Below are 24,233 nucleotides of genomic sequence, written 5' to 3' on the forward strand. Positions count from 1 at the left end.
ACTGTCGTGGCCTCTCTTGTTGCGGAGCACAGGCTCCAGACGCACAGGCTCAGTAGTTGTGGCTCACGGGCCCAGTTGCTCCGCGGCATGTGGGATCTTCCCAGACCAGGGCTCGAACCCGTGTCCCCTGCATTAGCAGGCAGACTCTCAACCACTGCGCCACCAGGGAAGCCCAAATTTGAGACACTTTCATCATTATTTCTTCAAATATTCTTTCTGCACCTTTCTTTCCCTACTTCTGGGACTCCTGTTTTGTATATATTGATTTACTTGATGTGCTCCACTGGTCTTTAAGGCTTGGTTATTTTTCTTCATTATTTTTTCTTTTTGCTACTCTGAATAACTTCAATGGACCTCTCTTCAAGTTTGCTGATTCTTTCTTCTGCCAGCTCAAATCTGCTGTGAAGGTCTTCTAGTGAAGTTTTCAATTCAGTTATTGTACTTTTAGCTTCAGAATATCTGTTTGATTCCTTTTTTATAATTTCTATCTCTTCATCGATATTCTCTATTTGGTGAAACATCATTCTTCTGGAGTGATGTCCATTGTTTCCTTTAGCTCTTCAATTTAAAATCTTTGTTTAGTAAGTCCAATATCTGTGTTTCCTCAGAGACCGATTGTGTTAATTTCTTTTTTTTCTATGAATGGGCCGTATTTTCTTGTTTCTTTGCATACCTTATAATTTTTTTGTTGTTGAAAAGCTAACATTTTGATATTACAGTGGACCCTTGAACAACATAGGTTTGAATTGCACAGTTCCACTTATACATTTTTTCACTTTTAATACATACTACAATACAACATAATCCATGGTTGGTCTGCAAATATGATACCATGGATATGGAGGGCTGACTGTAAAATTATACATGGATTTTGACTGCACAGAGGGTTGGCACTCCTAAACCCCACATTGTTCAAAGGTCAACTGTATAATGTGGTAACTTTGGAAATCACATTCTTCCCTTTCCTCAGGGTGTGTTGTTATTGCTTGATGTGGGTTGTAGTTGCTTGTATGTTTAGTGAGTTTTCTAAACTATTTGTTGAAGATTGTGTTATTTGTCATCTGTAGTATAAAATTTCAATTCCTTTAGCTTGTAGGCAGTGGTTTGACAAATAATTTCTTTAATGCCTTAAGTCACCTTTTTCTTGGGGCTTCCCTGGTGGTGCTGTGGTTAAGAATCTGCCTGCTAATGCAAGGGACATGGGTTTGAGCCCTGGTCCGGGAAGATCCCACATGCCGCAGAGCAACTAAGCCCATGTGCCACAGCTACTGAGCCTGAGCTCTGGAGCCCACGAGCCACAGCTACTGAGCCCATGTGCCGCAACTACTGAAGCCCACACACCTAGAGCCCGTGCTCTACAACAAGAGAAGCCACCATAATGAGAAGCCCGCGCACTGCAGTGAAGAGTAGCCCCTGCTCCCTGCAACTAGAGAAAGCCTGCGTGCAGCAACGGAGACCCAACTCAGCCAAAAATAAATAAATAATTAATTAATTTAAAAAAATATATATGAATAAAAAGTCACCTTTTTCTTGATTCGGCATACATTTGGTTGCTGTAAACCTTTGAGTATTTTTGAGTATTTTCCAAAGTTAATTCTGACTTTTTTTTTCTTTTTTTTTTTTTTTTGCATTTCTATGGAGGGACAGGTTCTTGGAGTTCCCTACTTTGACACTTTTGCAGACATCTCCCACCTGCTGGTATTTTTTATTAGGATTTATGAACGTGATATTTTTTCAACTTATTTAGGACTTTAAAATTTTCTTTCAGCAATGTCTTATAGTTTTCATCATACAGGTCTTGAAGATATTTTATTAAATTTGTCCCTGTTTTATGTTTTTAAGCTATATATGTATTTGTAAATTTTCTCCTTTTACTTGATCATGCTAGTATATAGAAATACAGTGGTTTTTTGTATGTTACCTTGAATCTTGAAAGCTTGCTGAATTCACTGATTCTAGTAATTTTTTGTAGATTCCTTAGGAATTCCTATATATACAGTTATGTTATATGTGAATAAAGACAGTTAACCCTTTTCATTCCAATAAATATGCCTTTTAGTTCTTTTTCTTGCCTCACTGCACTGGCTAGGACCTCTGCTACAATACTGAATAGAACTGTTAAGAGTAGACATGTTTGCCTTATTCCTGACCTTAAGTGGAAAGCATTCACCCTTTCACCATTGAGTATGATGTTGACTATAGATTTTGTGTAGATGCTCATCCTTAGGTTGAAGAAGTCCCTTTCTATTCCTAGTTTATTGAGAATTTTCATCATGAATTGGTGCTGAATTTTGTCAGTGCTCTTCTGCCTCTACTGAGGTGATCAATATAGTTTTTCTTTTCTAGTCTTTTAAATATGGTGAATTAATTACATTTATTGATTCTCTAATATTAAGCCAATCTTGCATTCTCAGGATAAACCTCACTTGCTTATGATTTGTTATCCTCTTATACATTACAGGATTTAATTTGCTAAAATTCTGTTAATGACTTTTGCATATATGTTTTTGAGGGCCTATAGCTTTTTTTTTCCTTCTTCTGTTTTTTATTGTAATGTATTTGTCAGGTTTGGGTGTTAGGATAATATTGGCTTTATAAAATGGGTTGGGAAGTATTCTTTTCTATTTTCTGGAAGAGTTTTGTAGAATTAGTGTTATTTCTTCCATAAATATTTGGTAGAATTCACAATGAAACTATTTGAGCTTGGAATTTTTTTATGGAAAGTCTTTTATTATTATAGTGATAAAATATACATAACATAAAATTTACCATTTTAACCATTTTTAGGTGTACAGTTCAGTGGCATTAAGTATATTCATGTTGTGCAACCATTACCACCACCTCTCTCCAGACCTTTATAATCTTTCCAGACTGATTCACTCTACCCCTTAAACAATAACACCCCCCGAACACCCCATCCCCATTCCCTGGTAACCACCATTCTATATTCTTTCTCTATGAATTTGACTAATCTAGTTACCTCATATAAGTGGAATCGTACAGGGAATTCCCTGGCAGTCCAGTGGTTAGGACTCTGCGCCTTCACTACTGAGGGTGTGGACTCAATCCCTGGTCAGGGAACTAAGATCCCGCAAGCCACACAGCACTGCCAAAAAAAAAAAAAAAAAAGGTGGACTCATACAATATTTGTCTTTTTTGTGTTTGGCTTGTTTCACTTAGCATGTCATTAGGGTTCATCCACGATGTAGCATGTCAGAATTTCATTCCTTTTTAAGGCTAAATAATATTCTATTAAATGCATATACTGCATTTTGTTTATTATTTATCCATTGATAGACACTTGGGTTGTTTCCACCTTTTGTCTATTGTGAATAATGCTGCTATGAACATGGGTATACAAATATTTTGTCAAATCCTTGCTTTCAAATCTTTGGGGTATATACCCAGAATTGGAATTGCTGGATCATATGGCAATTCTATGTTTGGCTTTTTGAGGAATTGTCATACTGTTTTCCACAGTGGCTGTCATTTTACATTCCAGCAGCAATGCACAAGGGTTGTGATTTCTCCACATTCTTACCAACACTTGCTATTTTCTATTTTTGATAATAGCCATTCTAATGGGCATGAAGTGGTATATCACTGTGATTTTAATTTACATTCCTCTAATGATTGGTGTATGGGAAGGTTTAAAACTATGAATTCAATTTTTAAAATTTATATATAACTATACAGGTTATTTCTTCTTGAGTGAAATTTGGTAGGTTGTGTCTCTGAAGGAATTTCTGTTTAATCTAATTGTTGAATTAATCACATAAAGTTGTTCAAAATATTGCCTTATTAATTTTTATGTCTGTAGGATCTGTAGCAATGTTGTCTCTTTCATTCCAGATATTGGTTATTCGTGTTTCTCTTGTTTTCTTCATGAATCCAGCTAGACAGTTATCAATTTTATTGCTTTTTACAAAGAACAAGCTTTTGGTTTCATTGACTTTTTTCCAGTTCTTTATCTACTTTCTCTTTCATTGATTTATGCCTTTACCTTTGTTATTCTATTTCTTTTCCTTACTTTGGATTTAAAATGCGTTTCTTTTTTAAGTTTCTTATTGTAGAAGAATCTTACAGTGGATCACCGGTTTTATATCTTTCTTCTTTTTAATATAAGCACTTCTACCACATTCTATTGGTCATTCAAACCATTCCTGACACAATGTAGAGGGAACTACACAAGGATGTGAATACCAGGGGGTGGGGATCAGTGGAGGCCATCTTGGAGACTCGCATCTCCAAGTTGATTCTGGGTTCTCTATTATTAGATTTAAAGGCATTACTGATCCTGTTTCTTGTGATTAAGAAGTGAGCATTGATAGTTCATGGTATGCAATAGCAAAACAGCTACTAAAATTATCACCTGTAGACACTATAGTTAAGTGCATGTAGAAGGCAAAGCTTTTGGTAACCAGGTAGTTGCTGCCATAAAACATGTTAGTGAAAGTCTGGGATATAATAGGGTTTATTGATTGTTGTTTCTAAGTGTGCTGGGTAACTTTGGGAAAGAAAATGGTTAGTTCAGGGCTTTGAATTCCCAACTCAAGATCCACCTAAGAAATCTAAAAGATTTTATGACTACCCTAAAAGAAGCCCTTATTACAATATTTCCTAGTTCTACAATCATAATGCAATTTATTTTTTATTTTATTAATTAATTAATTTGTTTGTTTTATTTTTGGCTGTGTTGGGTCTTTGTTGCTATGCGCGGGCTTTCTCTAGTTGCGGTGAGCAGGGGCTATTCTTCCTTGCAGTGCTTGGGCTTCTCATCATCGTGGCTTCTCTTGTTGCAGAGCACGGGCTCTAGCTGCACGGGCTTCAGTAGTTGTGGCATGTGGGCTCAGTAGTTGTGGCTCATGGGCTCTAGAGCTCAGGCTCAGTAGTTGTGGCGCATGGGCTTAGTTGCTCCATGGCATGTGGGATCTTCCTGGCTCAGGGCTTGAACCCGTGTCTCCTGCATTGGCAAGCGGATTCTTAAGCACTGTGCCACCAGGGAAGTCAGACGTTTAAAATTTTTATTACCTCCTTTGTTTTTTTTGCCGTACAATTTTTATTACCTCCTTTGTTTTTTTTGCCGTACGCGGGCCTCTCACTGTTGTGGCCTCTCCCGCTGCGGAGTACAGGCTCCAGACGTGCAGGTTCAGCAGCCATGGCTCATGGGCCCAGCCTCTCCGCGGCATGTGGGATCTTCCCGGACCGGGGCACAAACCCGTGTCCCCTGCATCGGCAGGCAGACTCTCAACCACTGCGCCACCAGGGAAGCCCCAATGATGTTCTTTTAAACTGAAAGAACATCCAGCTAGCCACCTTAAGAGAGTGAAGAGAAAATCAGAGCCATTACTGCAGATGTGACACAGTTGCTAAATATTTCAGGGCTTCTTTAAAAAAACAGATAGATAGATAGGTAGGTAGAGTTTTCCTTCAAAGAAAAAAGGCCAACATAGTTGAGTGTGAGGACTCTATTTTACCTGTATGGGTACCCCCCTAAACCCTGCTCTTGTTTTTAAGCAGGATGGGAATATCTTACCCCAGCATCTTTAAATATTCTCTTTATTTTCTTCTGAATAGCTTGTAATATTCCTTTGCCTTTACAATTTATATACTTAACTGATAGATGTCCAAGGATCTTTCTTTCTGAAACTATGATTGCCCTTTCTATGTTGATAAAACTCTTATTTCAGGAAATTTAAACTGCTTTCCGTGACTGTGATACTTCTTTTAGGTCTATCAAAATCCCTTTCATTATTATTGAAATGTAGTAGCTGTGCTTCACTAATGAACAGGAACGTTTATTTCTTTCTTTTATTGATAGAAATTGGTTGAGTAATTTATTAACACACCATTTTGCTGATGCTTTATATGTGAATGTGGACCATAAGAAGACCATAAGAACAGTCCTTATAAAATCTGTTTTGCTCCTTTTTTTCTGCTCTTATAGAATGAAAATATTCAGCCTATAAAATTTCCACTTATACATCAGCAAGAAGTGAAGATTTATTTTCCCATCAAGCTTACACCCAACTTTCTGGCATTTCCTCATCATCCCATGGGAATGTTATATCGTTATAAAGTACAGGTATGATGTCTTATAATGAGAATTCACAAAGAAATGTCAGTTTCTCTGATAGCTTAATTTATTGAAGGTTAATGTTAAATCTTATTTCCCCCTAATCCTAGCAGTATAACTCAGTTTTGGGTGACAACCAAATCATGCTCTTGAATACTGTCATCCTAAGAATACTTGGTGTACTTTCCTTCTCTTCCATATATCCTTTCCTTGTGAGTTTTATAAAGTTTTGTCAAGCTCCCTTGTGCTCTTTTTTGACATTTTGTGATACTGCCATTGCATAATCCCCCTTTAGTATTACCCTTCCCCATTTAGTTACTTTAATATAGCATCACAGTTTCTTAATGTTCCAGAAATAATTTATTGTATAGTTTTATTATTTCCTAAACTTTATTTCGCCAGATTTTACATCTTCAGTTAAATTCCAATTTTCTTCCTATACTAATTAAATATAAGGTTGTATTTTTTTCATAGGTAGAGGGTGGCAGTGGCAATTTCACCTGGACCTCTTCTAATGAAACAGTGGCCATGGTAACCACTAAAGGAGTGGTGACGACAGCTGGTCAGGTCAGAGGGAACAGCACTGTTTTGGCCCGAGATGTACAAAATCCTTTTCGATATGGGGAAATTAAGGTAAGCAACTCTCCAAAAAACGTTCATATCTCCTCTGAGACATTGCTGTCTAAATTTAAGTACAGTAACACATTAAAAATTTTTTTTTCTTTTTCAAGTTGGTTGTTTTAAAATGATCCTCAGGACTTCCCTAGTGGTCCAGTGGTTAAGACTCTGTGCTTCCAAGGCAGGGGGCATGGGTTTGATCCCTAGTTAGGGAACTAAGATCCCCTGCTGTCAACAATGGGAAGCCAACACAGATTTTTCCTAAGGTCAATAATATGATAAACACAAAGAAAGAAAACTACAGGCCAATATCACTGATGAACATAGATGCAAAAATCCTCAACAAAATACTAGCAAACAGAATCCAACAGCACATTAAAAGGATCATACCCCATGATCAAGTGGGGTTTATTCCAGGAATGCAAGGATTCTTCAATATACGCAAATCAATCAACGTGGTACACCATATTAACAAATTGAAGGAGAAAAAGCATATGATCATCTCAATAGATGCAGAGAAAGCTTTTGACAAAATTCAACACCGATTTATGATAAAAACCTTGCAGAAAGTGGGCATAGAGGGAACTTTCCTCAACATAATAAAAGGCCATATATGACAAACCCACAGCCAACATCATCCTCAATGGTGAAAACCTGAAACCATTTCCACTAAGATCAGGAACAAGACAAGGTTGCCCACTCTCACCATTCTTATTCAAAAGTTTTGGAAGTTCTAGCCACAGCAATCAGAGAAGAAAAAGAAATAAAAGGAATCCAAATCGGAAAAGAAGAAGTAAAGCTGTCACTGTTTGCAGATGACATGATACTATACATAAAGAATCCTAAAGATGCTACCAGAAAACTACTAGACCTAATCAATGAATTTGGTAAAGTAGCAGGATACAAAATTAATGCACAGAAATCTCTGGCATTCTTATACAATAATGATGAAAAATCTGAAAGTGAAATTAAGAAAACACTCCCATTTACCACTGCAACAAAAAAGAATAAAATATCTAGGAATAAACCTACCTAAGGAGACAAAAGACCTGTATGCAGAAAATTATAAGAGACTGATGAAAGAAATTAAAGATGATACAAATAGATGGAAAGATATACCATGTTCTTGGATTGGAAGAATCAACATTGTGAAAATGACTCTACTACCCAAAGCAATCTATAGATTCAATGCAATCCCTATCAAACTACCACTGGCATTTTTCACAGAACTAGAACAAAAAATTTCACAATTTGTATGGAAACACAAATGACCCCGAATACCCAAAGCAATCTTGAGAACGAAAAATGGAGCAGGAGGAATCAGGCTCCCTGACTTCAGGCTATACTACAAAGCTGCAATAATCAAGATAGTATGGTACTGGCACAAAAACATAAAGATAGATCAATGGAACAGGATAGAAAGCCCAGAGATAAACCCACGCACATATGGACACCTTATCTTTGATAAAGGTGGCAGGAATGTACAGTGGAGAAAGGACAGCCTCTTCAATAAATGGTGCTGGGAAAACTGGACAGGTACATGTAAAAGTATGAGATTAGATCACTCCCTAACACCATACATAAAAATAAGCTCAAAATGGATTAAAGACTTAAATGTAAGGCCAGAAACTATCAAACTCTTAGAGGAAAACATAGGCAGAACACTCTATGACATAAATCACAGCAAGATCCTTTTTGACCCACCGCCTAGAGAAATGGAAATAAAAACAAAAATAAACAAATGGGACCTAAGGAAACTTCAAAGCTTTTGCACGGCAAAGGAAACCATAAACAAGACCAAAAGACAACCCTCAGAATGGGAGAAAATATTTGCAAATGAATCAACTGACAAAGAATTAATCTCCAAAATTTACAAGCAACTCATTCAGCTCAATAACAAAAAAACAAACAACCCAACCCAAAAATGGGCAGAAGACCTAAATAGACATTTCTCCAAAGAAGATATACAGACTGCCAACAAACACATGAAAGAATGCTCAACATCATTAATCATTAGAGGAATGCAAATCAAAACTACAATGAGATATCATCTCACACCAGTCAGAATGGCCATCATCAAAAAATCTAGAAACAATAAATGTTAGAGAGGGTGTGGAGAAAAGGGAACCCTCTTGCACTGCTTGTAGGAATGTGAATTGGTACAGCCACTATGCTGAACAGTATGGAGGTTCCTTAAAAAACTACAAATAGAACTACCATATGACCCAGCAATCCCACTACTGGGCATATACCCTGAGAAAACCAAAATTCAAAAAGAGTCATGTACCAAAATGTTCATTGCAGCTCTATTTACAATCCTGGAGATGGAAACAACCTAAGTGCCCATCATCGGATGAACGGATAAAGAAGATGTGGCACATATATACAATGGAATATTACTCAGCCATAAAAAGAAACGAAATTGAGCTATTTGTAATGAGGTGGATAGACCAAGAGTCTGTCATACAGAGTGAAGTAAGTCAGAAAGAGAGAGACAAATACCGTATGCTAACACATACATATGGAATTTAAGAAAAAAAATGTCATGAAGAACCTAGGGGTAAGGCAGGAATAAAGACACAGACCTACTGGAGAACGGACTTGAGGATATGAGGAGGAGGAAGGGTGAGCTGTGACAGGGCGAGAGAGAGGCATGGACATATATACACTACCAAACGTAAGATAGATAGCTAGTGGGAAGCAGCCGCGTGGCACAGGGATATTGGCTCGGTGCTTTGTGACCGCCTGGAGGGGTGGGATAGGAAGGGTGGGAGGGAGGGAGACGCAAGAGGGAAGAGATATGGGAACATATGTATATGTATAACTGATTCACTTTGTTATAAAGCAGAAACTAACACACCATTGTAAAGCAATTATGCCCCAATAAAGATGTTAAAAAAAAAGAAAAAGATATCAAGTAAGAGGAAGTGCTCTATGTCAGAGGTCAGCAAATTTTTAGTTAAAAAGAGCCAGTTAGTAAATATGTTAGGGCTTCCCTGGTGGCACAGTGGTTAAGAATCCACCTGCCAATGCAGGCGACATGGGTTCGAGCCCTGGTCCGGGAAGATCCCACATGTCGTGGAGCAACTAAGCCTGTGCACCACAACTACCGAGCCTGCGCTCTAGAGCCCTCGAGCCACAACTACTGAGCCCGCGTGCCACAACTACTGAAGCCCGTGCACCTAGAGTCTGTGCTCTGCAACAAGACAAGCCACAGCAATGAGAAGCCCACACCCTGCAACGAAGTGTAGCCCCCGCTCACCGCACCTAGAGAAAGCCCAGACACAGCAAAGAAGGACAGCAATGCAGCCAAAAATAAATAAATAAAACAAATAAATTTTTTTTAAAAATTTTAATTTATAAATATGTTAGTATTTGTAGGCCACATACAGTCTCTATCTCATAGTCTTCTTTTTTGTCATTGTTGCTTTTTATTTTACAGCCCTTTAAAAATGTAAAAGCCATTCTTAGCTTACAAAAGTCAAGAAAGTTGTGCGCTGGTCATATTTTGCCAGACTCGTGTTGAATGGTGTTAGATGCTTTAGAGAGGTCGATTGATTAAGGAATGAAATGAGTGACAGGTTCAGCATCTAACACACAAACACAAAACATACATATATGTTATGTATATGTATATTTAAATATTTAAGAAATGCTTTCTGGGCTTCCCTGGCGGCGCAGTGGTTGAGAGTCCACCTGTCGATGCAGGGGACACGGGTTCGTGCCCCGGTCCGGGAAGATCCCACATGCTGCGGAGCCGCTGGGCCCGTGAGCCATGGCCGCTGAGCCTGCGCGTCCGGAGCCTGTGCTCCACAACGGGAGAGGCCACAACAGTGAGAGGCCCGCGTACCGCAAAAAAAAAGAAATGCTTTCTTTTCTTCTAAGACTTTCCTAACATAACTTTCTTGAAAGATTAATTTTTTTCCCCTCCAGATATGTGTTCTGAAACTGAACAAAATGAAAATGTTACCATTTCATGCTGATGTAGAGATTGGCCAGATTATAGAAATCCCCATTGCCATGTATCATGTAAATAAGGAAACCAAAGAGGCCATCGCGTTCACAGACTGCTCTCATTTATCCTTGGATTTGAACATGGATAAGCAAGGAGTCTTCACTCTTCTCAAAGAAGGTAAGAGTAGGCTTTTTATTTTTTCCTTTCTTTGTCTTTGAATTAAAGGACCAATCAACAATTCAGAAACTATGAATTACAGTCTCAATTCGCACATTGGGAATTCCCTAGTGGTCCAGTGGTAGGGACACTGGGCTTTCACTGCCAAGGGCCTGGTTTCAGTCCCTGGTCGGGGAACTAAGATCCCACGAACTGCGCGGTGTGGCCAAAAAAATTAAAAATTAAATTTAGATATTACCTTTCTTTATAATACTTTTATTTATTCTGTCAACTGCCTGTATTAGGTGTTACAATATGATGTAGAAACAAAGGCACAAAAATTGAATAACATGTCCAGGCTTCATTGTGGCCAGACTATCAGTTTTTAGTCATATTAAAGGCTTCTCTTTCCAGCCTCAAGTTTGCTTGCTTGCTTGCTTTCTTTCTTTCTTTCTTTCTTTCTTTAATATATATACTACACCTCTTTCTAAGAGGACTGTATTGCCATTTAATGTATATATATATATATATATATATATAAAATTTATTCTGTAAAAGAAAATACCTTTTTAATAAGAAAAGAATATGAATAAGCTATCCATAAGGATCAATATCATTTACCGTTATGGAACTTCATATTTGATCCTGATCACCATTGTTTTTTCATCAATAATAATGACAGTAGTAGCATCTAACATTTGTTTAGCATTTCTATTTCCTAGGCTCTGTTCTGAATACTTTTCATATACTAACTCATTTAATTCTCCCAATACATCTATAAGGTTGATATCAACTTGGACTTCTCTTTTGCCCTTGTTAATTATACTATACAATATCTCTCACCTCTCCTCTGTTCTTAGGCTGTCTCTCCCCATTTTTAGGCCCTCATTATCTCTCACTGAGAATTTAATGTTATCCTCCAACTGTCCTTGCCTTTGATAATCATGGCTACCAGATAGATCTTCATGAAGCTCAATTTCAAAATTAATTTTCCTGCTCAAAAATTTTGAGAGGTGGACTTCCCTGGTGGCGCAGTGGTTAAGAATCTGCCTGCCAATGCAGGGGACACGGGTTCGAGCCCTGGTCCAGGAAGATCCCACATGCCGTGGAGCAACTAAGCCTGTGTGCCACAACTACTGAGCCTGCGCTCTAGAGCCCGCAAGCCATAACTACTGAGCCCACGTGCCACAACTACTGAAGCCTGCGCACCTAGAGCCCGTGCTTCGCAGCAAGAGAAGCAACCACAATGAGAAGCCCCCACATCGCAACGAAGAGTAGCCCCTGCTCGCCACAACTAGAGAAAGCCCGTGTGCCGCAACAAAGACCCAAAACAGCCAAAAATTAAAATTAATTATTTTAAAAAGTATACAATTCAATTAAAAAAAAAAATTTAAGAGGGTTCTCCCTGCCCGTGGACAACAGCCAAAATCCTTTTAGTTTAGTATTAAAGGTCCTCTACAGTGTAACCCAACCTACTTTTTGGAACTTCATGCTTTGGCTTCATGTGTGGCTCTAGCTAAACTAACTACTTTAGTTAAAATTTCCCATATATCTCTTTCATATACTCATTTGTATCTCATTTATATTTCTATCTTTGTTCATTTATTTGTCAGCTTAAGATACTGTCTTCTGCATATCTAAACCTTTCTTGATCTCTCCAGCTAAAAGTAATCATTCTGTTTTCTAGACTTCTATAATGCTTATCATTTTCTACTAATAGTTTAATTTATGTAAATGTTCACCCTCCCCTTCTAAACTATATATGCCTTGAGGTCAGGATCTTTGCTCATATTTGTATCCTCACCATACATAGAACTGTGTCTTACATGATATATATCTGTTAATAGAAGGAACATTATTTTATATCAACTTAATATAAATAATTGGGGTCTAGTAGTGTGTGAGATTAAGAATTTTTTAAAATATTAAAATTCTTGTATTTCTATAGACTGATTTCCTTGAGGACTGATGGCTTATTACCCTACTGAAGTCATGCTTTTTGATTTGCAGGTATTCAAAGACCAGGACCAACACACTGTTCCAGTGCACATATAGCAGCCAAATCTCTGGGCCATACTTTGGTAACAGTTAGTGTGACTGAATATGAAGAGTATTTGGAGAGCAGTGCCACATTTGCTGCTTATGAACCCCTAAAGGTGAGATATTTCATGCTAAAGAACTGCCATATCTTTTCATGGACCCCACCATGTCCACCTGGGGGCTTCCTACCTATCTGTGATCTCTATTAAAGATCAGTGATATTAATGTTCTCTTTACTTACCACTCTCTTGTTTTTAGACCCACAGCTCCCTCATCAAATCTGAGTATCAGGGAGTTTATGCTATCATGTTTTGGCCACAGGAATATTTATAAGTTGTATCAGCAAGTTTTATTATTTATTTATTTATTTATTTGGGGGGGGCTGTGTCGGGTCTTAGTTGTGGTATGTGGGCTCTTTGTTGCAGTGTACAGGCGTCTCTCTAGTTGTGGTGCGCCAGCTTCTCTCTAGTTGTGGTGTGTGGCACGCGCGGGCTTAGCTGCCCCGCAGCATGTGGGATCTTAGTTCCCCAAACAGGGATCAAACCCGTGTCCCCTGCACTGGAAGGCGGATTCTTTTTTTTTTTAAATAAATTTATTTATTTATTTTTGGCTGCCTTGGGTCTTTGTTGCTGCGTACGGGCTTTCTCTAGTTGTGGTGAGTGGGGGCTACTCTTCATTGTGGTGTGCGGGCTTCTCATCGTGGTGGCTTCTGTTGTTACAGAGCACGGGCTCTGGGGCACACGGGCTTCAGTAGTTGTGGCACGCGGGCTCAGCAGTTGTGGCTCTTGGGCTCTAGAGCGCAGGCTCAGTAGTTGTGGCATGTGGGATCTTCCCGGACCAGGGCTCGAACTCGTGTCCCCTGCATTGGCAGGCGGATTCTTAGCCACTGCGCCACCAGGGAAGCCCCTGGAAGGCAGATTCTTTACCACTGGACCACCAGGGAAGTCCCAACAAGTTTTAGATATTTTGCTTTCTTTCCTCTTTTTCTTTCTCTTTTTTACTGAGATATAAAAAACATATACTAAAGTACACTAATCTTAAGGTACTATTTATTTTTTTTATTTGGCTGCACCAGGTCTTAGTTGCAGGATCTTTAGTTGCGGCATGCAAACTCTTAGTTGCAGCATATGGAATCTAGTTCCCTGACCAGGGATCAAACCCAGGCCCCCTGCATTGGGAACGCAGAGTCTTAGCCACTGGACCACCAGGGAAGTCTCTTAAGGTACTGTTTGAATTTTCACATATGTATGTATCTTTGTAACACCACCTGGAAGAAGATATAGAATATTAGTATACTCTCTTTTGAAGAACTCTGAAAGAAAACCTTCCACCCTAGGGAGGGAAGTCAATCATCTTTTACCCTTTATACTTACAAATTTTCAGCACAACAGTCATCATTTTGGCCCCCAAGGATTGGTCCATTATAATTGGGATATTACAACAGGTGGCAGTTCAAAATAAAAGTAGATAGGGACTTCCCTGGTGGTCCAGTGGGTAGGACTCCATGCTCCCAATGCAGGGGGCCCAGATTCAATCCCTGGTCTGGGAACTAGATCCCCACATGCATGCCATAACTAAGAAGTCCACATGCTACAACTGAAGATCCCGCACGCCGCAACGAAGATCCTGCGTGCTGCAACTAAGAGCAGCCTAAATAAATAAATAAATAATTTTAAAAATAAAAAGATAAAAGTAGATAGAGGGGTTCCCTCGTGGCGCAGTGGTTGAGAGTCTGCCTGCTGATGCAGGGGACACGGGTTCGTGCCCCGGTCCGGGAAGATCCCACATGCCGGGGAGCGGCTAGGCCTGTGAGCCATGGCCGCTGAGCCTGTGCGTCCGGAGCCTGTGCTCCGCAACGGGAGAGGCCACACAGTGAGAGGCCCGCGTACCGCAAAAAAAAAAAAAAGTAGATAGAGCCTGGCATGCTTTCTATATATTTGAGTCCTTCAGGAGCTAAAATTGATGTCTAGGGGCTTCCCTGGTGGCACAGTGGTTAAGAATCCACCTGCTGATGCAGGGGACATGGGTTTGAGCCCTGGTCCGGGATGATCCCACATGCCGCAGAGCAACTAAGCCTGTGAGCCACAAGTGTTGAGCCTGCGCTCTATAGCCTGCGAGCCACAACTACTGAAGCCTGCGTGCCTAGAGCCTGTTCTCGGCAACAAGAGAAGCCACCGCAATGAGAAGCCCGCGCATCGCAACGAAGAGTAGCCCCCACTCGCCGCAACCAGAGAAAAGCCCGCACGCAGCAACGAAGACCCAACCCAGCCAAAAATAATAGAAAGTAAAATAAAATTTTAAAAATAAACAACAAAAAAAATTGATGTCTACAAGTTCTTGCTGATACATACTGACAAATACTGACTCAGTGCCTCTTAGGATGAGGAGGCATCCACAGGGAAAAAGTTGTCAATGAAAGAAGCAAGGTAAGTTATTAATTTTAAAAAGATAACTTGTTCATTAATATTTGCATTTTGGGCTTCCCTGGTGGCGCAGTGGTTGAGAGTCCACCTGCCAATACAGGGGACACGGGTTTGTATCCCGGTCCAGGAAGATCCCACGCGCCACGGAGCGGCTGGGCCCGTGAGCCGTGAACATTGGGCCTGCGCGTCCGGAGCCTGTGCTCCGCAATGGGAGAGGCCACAGCAGTGAGAGGCCCGCGTACCGCCAAAAAAAAAAAAATTATATATATATATATATATATATATATATATATTTGCATTTTAAGTTGGCCTCATTGTACATTGTGCAGCCTAAGTATTAAACATATGGCTTGAGCATATTCCACTCATTCTCTTAGTGGATGAATCATCCTACTTGCCTAATTAAGTGAAAGTGCTAGGCTGCAACGCACAAATCAGATCTCCCCTGAATGAAAACTATCCTTAAAAGAAAGGAAGTAAGATGATGATTTTCTTTTTCTACCTAGTAATTTGGTCATGTATCTTTTTCTTTAGCTGCTGAAAAATATATGTATGTTTTACTTTTGTTATCAATCTTATGTTTTGGTACATGGTATATAGTTCTCAATTTGTCCTTTTATACATCATTTCAATTCAGTTGATCTGATTAATTTTGGACTATATACATCTAGGAAAAAGGAATAACTCCAGTTTCGCTTTCTCAGAAAGCCTTCCATGAAGCCTCTGACTAGTTTAATTTCTTCTATTTGAGGCTTGTTTGGCACTCTGTACTGTGCCTTTTTGTAACACTCATTATACTCTTTACCTACTTCAAATCTGTCTTTTCCAGACTATTAGCTCCACTGTGAGGCAGGACCTTATTTTGGCTTTCTATTACTGTATCACCAGTGGGCCATCAATGAATATTTGTTAAATTGAATTATATATACATTTTTAAGAGAATACTGCCATTAGACATAGGAATGTTTAATGTTAATAGTATTCAATAATAAATATGATTGACTAGTTCAGGAAAGAAATATTAAAACACGGTTTGCTTACATTTTCAGAATGATTGCTTCAACTCTGTAGTTCATTTTGTCACTTAGTCACTGTTGTAGACACTGTGTACCATACAAAAAAACCCCTACACTTTGAGAATACTTCATTCCCCAAAAACCAGTTTCCTCATCTATAAGTAGGATACAACTCCTCTGTTTACTGGAGTGAATAATACCTGTCTTGACTACCTCTTAGGTGAGAGTTCTTTGAGAAACAAATGAACTGTATAGATGTATTATTTTCATATTTTTAGGGCAGGAGTTCTTTGATACTTTAATAAAATATCCATTTAAAATTCTTATGTAATATGGTGACAGATGGTACCTAGACTTATTGTGGTGATCATTTTGTAGTGTATAAAAATATCAAATCATTATGTTACACACCTGAGATAAGTGTAATATTATATGCCAGTTATACTTCAATTTTTTAAAAAAGAGAAAAAAAGAAAAATGTTTATGCACTTATTTATCAATACTTTTTATGTGCACAGCATTGTACTAAATCCCACTGAGGAAGAGAGATTCTTTCAAAAATTTGGGGTATAAGATACTCTTTTCTCTTAAGTTTACATAACTAGACAGTGTAACAAGAATTATTAGATGTATATATATGAAGATTTGACATATTTAAATAGCATTAGGGGATAAACAAGTATACAAATTAATGGTAGAGATAATTACTATAAGAGCTTAGAGGATACAGAAGTGGTTGTGGTCTGGAATGATTAGACATAAATTAATGGATTCTCTTGACACATGAGTTAGGCTGAATGATAGGTGGGATCTAAATTAGTACAGAGGTTGAGAAGCATTCCAAGTAAGAGGCATAACATATATGTTTCCCAATTTGGGAATTAAGTTTAATGTCATTTACATTATAGTTATATAACCAGTTTTTCACTTTAGAAAACTGTTGAATTCTCTAACTAATCAGGAGTTAATTTCTTTAAATGTCATCAGGCCCTAAACCCTGTGGAAGTGGCACTGGTGACATGGCACTCTGTAAAGGAAATGATATTTGAAGGGGGCCCTCGTCCATGGATCTTGGAGCCCTCACGATTCTTTTTGGAGCTGAGCATGGAGAAGACAGAGAAAATTAGAATAACACAAGTCCGGCTGCCAGCCCAGAGAAAACAGAATCAGTACATCTATCGGGTCCTGTGCCTGGATTTAGGGGAACAAGTAGGAAAATGATCTTTTTCTAACATTTCTTTTAGCAATAATACTCCAAATCTTTTGTACTTCTAGCCATTCCTTTTCAGATTCTAATGGATTTAGTTTATGTACTAGATGGGAAAATTCTAATTATTGATTAAAAGATCTTTTTTTTTTTTAAAGCTTACTATTCTTTAAATGTACACCAAAGATTTTGGTTTACTCATCTGAGAATTCTAACAGTTCACCAACCAAATGGTTCAAGATTTTTTTGTAGTAGGGGGCTTATTTCAATCATTTTATCACTATAATTCATTTCCTGTTGCCTAGACTAGAGGATATATAGTTTTCCACCTCCAAAGAATGTGAGGAAGGGAAATTTAAAGTGTCATCTATGGTTATCAATTTTGAAGAATGAGTTAGATCTGTGTTGATAAGAGTAATTAGTATATTGCCCTTTATCAGTTTAATTAGTTTTGATTATTTTTAGAGGCAGTGATGGCTTTATCCATAGCTGCACCCTGCTTCTACCAAAACCAGTAGCAAAGGTTTTCAGTTTGACCAGGATTGAGAATTTAAAGTATGACTATGAGGCATAGCCCAGCTAACCAGCCCTTAGGGAATCCATGTATGATTTTAACTTAATAAGAACTGTGCTGTAATCAATTGAGCTTCATTTTAATATCTCTAGTATACTGTATTGTATATATGACTAGCTATTAGTGATTTCAATCCTAATTACCCCCTTTTGAAGCTCTCTAGCTTCTTTTTGTTTTCACATTGTTATTCATTAGTATTTCCACCAGAAATGAGTTGAAACACAAATTTGTTTTTCCACTTTTTGCCAACTGGTAACAAAAGATTTGGTGGAGGAAAAGACTGAAGTAATTGGTCAGTTAGATTTTTTTAATGTTCCCTTTGTTTCTATGATATCCTTGTTTCTCTTAGCACAGATAATTAAGAACTATAGTGTCTTTAAGGGATTTGCCTGATTATAATGTCCAAAGGGACTCTATACTGGAATTTGAATAATTCTAACACGTTTAGATTGGCACAACTGACATCAAGTGTCTACCCACAATTATCTCTCTTGCCCTTGTGTTTTCTTAAAGATTCTGACATTCCAAATTGGAAATCATCCAGGTGTCCTGAACCCTAGTCCAGCTGTAGAAGTTGTGCAGGTACGCTTCATATGTGCCCACCCTGCCAGCATATCAGTATCTCCAGTATATAAGGTGCCAGCTGATGCCCAACCATGTCCTCTGCCACAGCATAACAAACAACTAGTGAGTACAGTGTCTCCCACTAATTTACATTTTCTCTAACCTGCTTTAAGATAAATGGTCTGAAATGTAGCTTTTGTCTTATTGAAGTTAAGGAAACTCTTTTATTTGTTATCCAATCTCTGATAGTGTCTGAGAAATGGTGATTCAATTAGGTTAGAGTTGGCTATACTTAGTGACACTTAGTGACTTTGCTTGTTGTACTTAGGTACATAGTCAGCTTGTAACTATGACAATAGGCAATTGAGAACTCTCTAAATAACTTCCAAATTGGTTTGCTAGTATCCTTCCCTACTAAATCTTTTATTAGCATTATTAGTAACTTATAGTATTTACCTCTACTCCAAACCCATATGAAAAATAATGATAAACAATAGCATAGCTAGAAGGTAGGCAACAGGAAATGAGGAATAAATGAGTTATCTAACCTAGAAACTAGAACATCAGACTATACACTAAATGAGGTTAACTATGATTCCAAGCATGGGAAAATAGGAGTCATTTCTTAGCCTTTGCAGAATAGAACAATCCATTAATTATTCCCATTTTACAGATGAAGAAACTGAGGATCCTAGAAGTTGAGTAATTTTCCCAAGGTCACAAAGCTAGAAAGTAGCATTTTCCATCTGACTCCAAAGCACACGTTATTAACTTTCTTGCTATACTGCCTTTTTATTATAAAAGAACTTATGAGATGTTGCAGGTTAGGAACTCATTTTTTTTTCAGAAACGAATTCAACATTAAATACTATTATTTGAGCTTTATAAATTATTCACTTTTTTAAAAAGCACTTAGATGGAGCAGAATAGAAGTTATCTCTATAATGGCATTGTCATTCAATATCTTTTTTTTTCATTTGAAATAATTTAAATTTATAGAAAATTTCCAGGAAAAGTACAACTTTTTTCCTGGAACCATTTAAGAGTAAGTTACAAACATGATCCTCCATACTTTAGCATTTATTTCTTTTTTTGTATTTGAGTATAATTCACATACCATAAAATTCACCTGTTTAAAAGTGTGCAAGTAATATTGTTAACTAAGCTCTACTTCAATTTTTTTTTTTTTTTTTTTGCCGGACCCCTCTACTTCAATTTTAAAAAGTGTGCAAATCAGAGTTGTGCAACCATCACCACTATCTACCTTCAGAACATCTTCATTTCCCCAAAAAGAAACACCACACCCATTAGCAGTCACTCCCCACTTCCCCCTCCCCTAAGTCCCTGAAAACCACTAATATACTTTCTTTCTCTATATTTGCCTATTCTGGACACTTCATATAAATGGAATATATGGCGTTTACATGTAGCTTCTTGCATTTAGCATGTTTTTAAGATTCATCCAGGTTGTAGAATGAATCACTACTGCATTATTTTTTTAAGGCTGAGTTCTGTTATATAGATATACTACATTTTGTCAGTTGATAGATATATGGGTGGTTCCCATTTTTTGGCTCTTATGAATAATGCTACAATGAACATTCATGCACAAATTTTTGTGTGAATATATTTTCAGCTCTCTTGAGTATATATTTAGGAGTGGAAGTGCTGGGTCATATGGTAACTCTATGTTTAGCCTTTTGAAGAACTTCCAGCTGTTTTCCAAAATGGCTACCTCATTTTACATTTCCATTACCAACATATGAGAATTCCAATTTCTCCACATTTGCCAATACTTGTTAATGTTTGTTATTTTGATTATGTGTTTGTTATTTTGATTATGTCCTTCCTAGTGTGTGAGAAGTGGTATGTTATAGTGGTTTTGATTTACATTTCTCAATGACTTATGACATTGTGCACCTTTCCATGTGCTTATTGGCCAGTTATATATCTTCTTTGGAGAATGTCTATTCCAGTCTTATGGGTTGTTCATCTTTTATTATTGTTATACAAGTTCTTCATGTATCCTAAATACAAGTCTTTTTGAGATATGTGATTTGCAAAACTTTTCTTCCATCTTATGGGTTGTCTTTCACTTTCTTTCTTTTTTGATTGTTTTGCATTTTTTAATTGAAGTATATTTGATTTACAATGCTGTGTTAATTATTGCTGTACAGCAAAGTGACTCAGTTATACATATATATACATTCTTTTTTTTTAATTTTTTATTGGACATACATAGGCATTCTTTTTCATATTCTTTTCCGTTAAGTTTTATCACAGGATATTGAATATCGTTCCCTGTACTATACAGTAGGGCTTTCTTTTTTTTTTTTTTTTTTCGGTAGGGCTTTCTTGTTTATCCATTCTGGTATATATGTATATACCAGTTTGCATCTACTAATCCCAAACTGCCAATCCATCCATCTCCCACCCCCTCCCCCTTGACAACCACCAGTCTATTAAAAATATGGAATGCTTCACGAATTTGTGTGCCATCCTTGCGCAAGGGCTGTGCTAATCTTCTCTGTATCATTCCAATTTTAGTATACGTGCTGCTGAAGCGAGTACTTTCACTTTCTTTTTTTAAACTTTCACTTTCTTGATGGTGTATTTTGAAGCACAAAAGGTTTTATTTAACGATGTCCAATTCATCACTTCTGTTGTTGTTTTTGTTTGTATTTTTGATGTCATATCTAAGAAACCATTGTCTAATCCAAGGGCATGAGTGTTTATGCTTTTGACTTCTTCTAAGAGTTTTGTAGTTTTAGTCCTTACATTTAGGCCTCTAATCCATTTTGAGTTTATTTTTGTATATGGTGTGAAGTTGGAGTCCATCTTCATTCTTTTGCATGTGGATATCCAGTTGATCCAGCACCATTTATTAAAAAGATTATTCTTTCCCTTTGAATCATCTTGGCACTCTTGTTGAAAATCTATTAACCATAAATGTGAGGATTTATTCCTGGGCTCACAAATCTCTTCAATTAATCCATACGTCTGTCCTTATGCCAGTACCATACTATCTTGATTACTGTAGCTTTGTGGTAAGTTTTGAAATTGGGAAGTATGTGTCCTCCAACTCTATTCTTCTTTTTCAATATTGCTTTGGCTATTCTGAGTCCCTTGCATTTGCATATGAATTTTAGGATTCCTTGTCAATTTCTGCAAAGAAACTAGCAGGGTTTTTTTGTTTGTTGTTTGTTTTTTTTTTGCAGTACGCGGGCCTCTCACTGCTGTGGCCTCTCCTGTTGCGGAGCACAGGCTCCGGACGCGCAGGCTCAACGGCCATGGCTCACGGGCCTAGCCGCTCCGTGGCATGTGGGATCTTCCGGGACCGGGGCACAAACCCGTGTCCCCTGCATCGGCAGGCGGCCCCTCAACCAGTGCGCCACCAGGGAAGCCCCTAGCAGGGGTTTTGACAGGAATTTCATTGACTCTGTAGATTCATTTGGAGAGCATTACCATCTTAACAATATTGTCTTCTGATTCATGAATGTGAGCTATCTTTCCATTTATTTAGGGTTTCTTTAATTTCATTCAACAATTTTTGTAGTTTAGAGCAGTGGTCACCAAGCTTTTTGGCACCAGGGACTGGTTTTGTGGAAGACAATTTTTCCACAGATGGGGTTGAGAGGGGGTGCGGGGGGATGTTTCAGGCAGTAATGCGAGCGATGGTTCAGGCGGTAACGTGAGCAATGGGGAGCGGCAGATGAAGTTTTGCTCCCTCGCCCGCCTCTCACCTCCTACTGTGCGGCCCGGTTCCTAACAGGCCGCAGACCGGTACTGGTCCGTGGCCCAGGGGTTGGGAACACCTGGTTTAGAGTATACACTTGCACTCCTTTTGTTAGATTTATTCCTAAATATTTTATTCTTTTTGATGCTATCATAAAGATAATTATTTATTTCATTTTCAGATTGTTGCTCTTGTATAGAAATACAGCTGATTTTTCCATGTTAATCTTGTATCTTACAACACTGCTGACCTCATTTATTAGATCTAATAGTTTTTTTGGTGGGTTCCTTAGGGTTTTCTATACACAAGATTATGTCATCTGAAAATAGAGACAGTCAGACTTCTCCGTTTCCAATCTGGATGCCTTCTTTTTATCTTCTTGACTAGTTGTCCTAGCTAGAACCCCCAGCACAATGTTCAGTAGAAGTGGCAAGGACAGACATCTTGTCTTATACCTGATCTTAGGGGCAAAGCTTCCAACCTATAACTATTAAGTATGATATTGGATGTGGATTTTTCATAGATGCCCTATATAGGCATCTATGAAATATAGATGCCCTATATAGGTTGAGGAAGTATATAGGTTGTGGAATGTTTTTATCACCAAAGAGTTTCACATTTTGTTCAATGTTCTTTCTGTATCTGTTGAGATGATTGTGTGTTTTTCTCCCTTTTATTCTATTAATATGGTGTGTTACATTGATTGATTTTCATGTGTTGAACCAACCCTGCATTCCTGGGATAAATTCCACTTGTTTATCATGTATAAACCTTTTTATATACTCCTGGATTCAGCTTGCTAGTATTTGGTAGAGGATTTTTGCATCTATATTCAGAAGAGATTTTAATCTGTAGTTTTATTTTCTTGTGGTATCTTTGGTTTGGTATCAGAGTAATACTGGCCTCACAGAATGAGGTGGGAAGTATTCACTTCCCTTCTACTTGTTTGAAGAGTTTGTGAAGAATTGGTATTCATTACTCTTTAAACATTTGGTACAATTCACCAGTGAAGCCATCTGGGCCTAGGATTTTTGTTGTGGCATGTTGTGTTGTTTTTTTAAATTACTTATTCAATCTCTTTACTTGTTATAGATCTAGTCAGATTTTTTATTTCTTATTGAGTCAGTTTTGCTTTCTTGTATATTTTGAATTTTCCTATTTCATTTAGGTTTCATTTAGGTCCTCAGAGTTTTGGTGTCCAGAACTTTTATAGGGGTTTTATTACATAAACATGATTGATTAAATCATTGACCACATGTTTAAACTCGACTTCTAACCCCCCTCCCCTCCCTGGAGGTCAGGTTGGTATCACCTGGCTCAAAGTCCCATCACTATAATCACATGGCTGGTTTTTCTAGCATGACCAGCCCCCATCCTGAGTTATCTTATAAGTATAAACTCAAGTGTGATCCAAGGGGTCCATCATGAATAACAGATACACTCCTATCACTCAGGAAATTCCAAGGGTTTAGGGTTACTTCTCAAGAACTGGGGACAAAGACCAGCCAATTTCTTTTATTTATTTATTTATTTATTTATTTATTTATGGCTGCATTGGGTCTTTGTTGCTGCACGCGGACTTTCTCTACTTGCAGCGAGTAGGGGCTACTCTTCATTGTGGTGCATAGGCTTCTCATTGTGGTGGCTTCTCTTGTTGCGGAGCACGGGCTCTAGGCATGTAGTCTTCAGTAGTTGTGGCACGCGGGCTCAGTAGTCGTGGACATGGGCTCTAGAGCGCAGGCTCAGTAGTTGTGGCTCATGGGCTACTTGCTCCACAGCATGTGGGATCTTCCCGGACCAGGGCACGAAGCCATGTCCCCTGCATTGGCAGGCGAATTCTTAACCACTGTGCCACCAGGGAAGTCTGT

The 24,233-nt window shown here is 38.2% G+C and overlaps 1 protein-coding gene and 1 non-coding gene across 2 annotated transcripts in view; one reads left to right on the forward strand and one right to left on the reverse strand.

Moving 5' to 3' along the window:
* The window catches only part of NUP210L (nucleoporin 210 like), a 75,402-nt gene that overhangs the window by 16,563 nt on the left and 34,606 nt on the right, over window positions 1–24,233 (forward strand). The window contains exons 9-14 of the mRNA XM_029229098.1: window positions 5,948–6,085; window positions 6,551–6,709; window positions 10,628–10,826; window positions 12,816–12,961; window positions 17,272–17,493; window positions 18,579–18,752. Coding sequence (XP_029084931.1) covers window positions 5,948–6,085; window positions 6,551–6,709; window positions 10,628–10,826; window positions 12,816–12,961; window positions 17,272–17,493; window positions 18,579–18,752 — 1,038 coding nt within the window. The remainder of the gene's footprint in view (window positions 1–5,947; window positions 6,086–6,550; window positions 6,710–10,627; window positions 10,827–12,815; window positions 12,962–17,271; window positions 17,494–18,578; window positions 18,753–24,233) is intronic.
* LOC114900063 lies at window positions 21,094–21,200 on the reverse strand. The gene has a single exon (XR_003794690.1). It is a non-coding gene; the product is annotated as a U6 spliceosomal RNA (small nuclear RNA).

The sequence above is a fragment of the Monodon monoceros genome, unplaced genomic scaffold (assembly GCF_005190385.1).
Source record: "Monodon monoceros isolate NGI ecotype Baffin Bay Population unplaced genomic scaffold, NGI_Narwhal_1 Super_Scaffold_18, whole genome shotgun sequence".
NCBI classification, from domain to species: Eukaryota; Metazoa; Chordata; class Mammalia; order Artiodactyla; family Monodontidae; genus Monodon; species Monodon monoceros.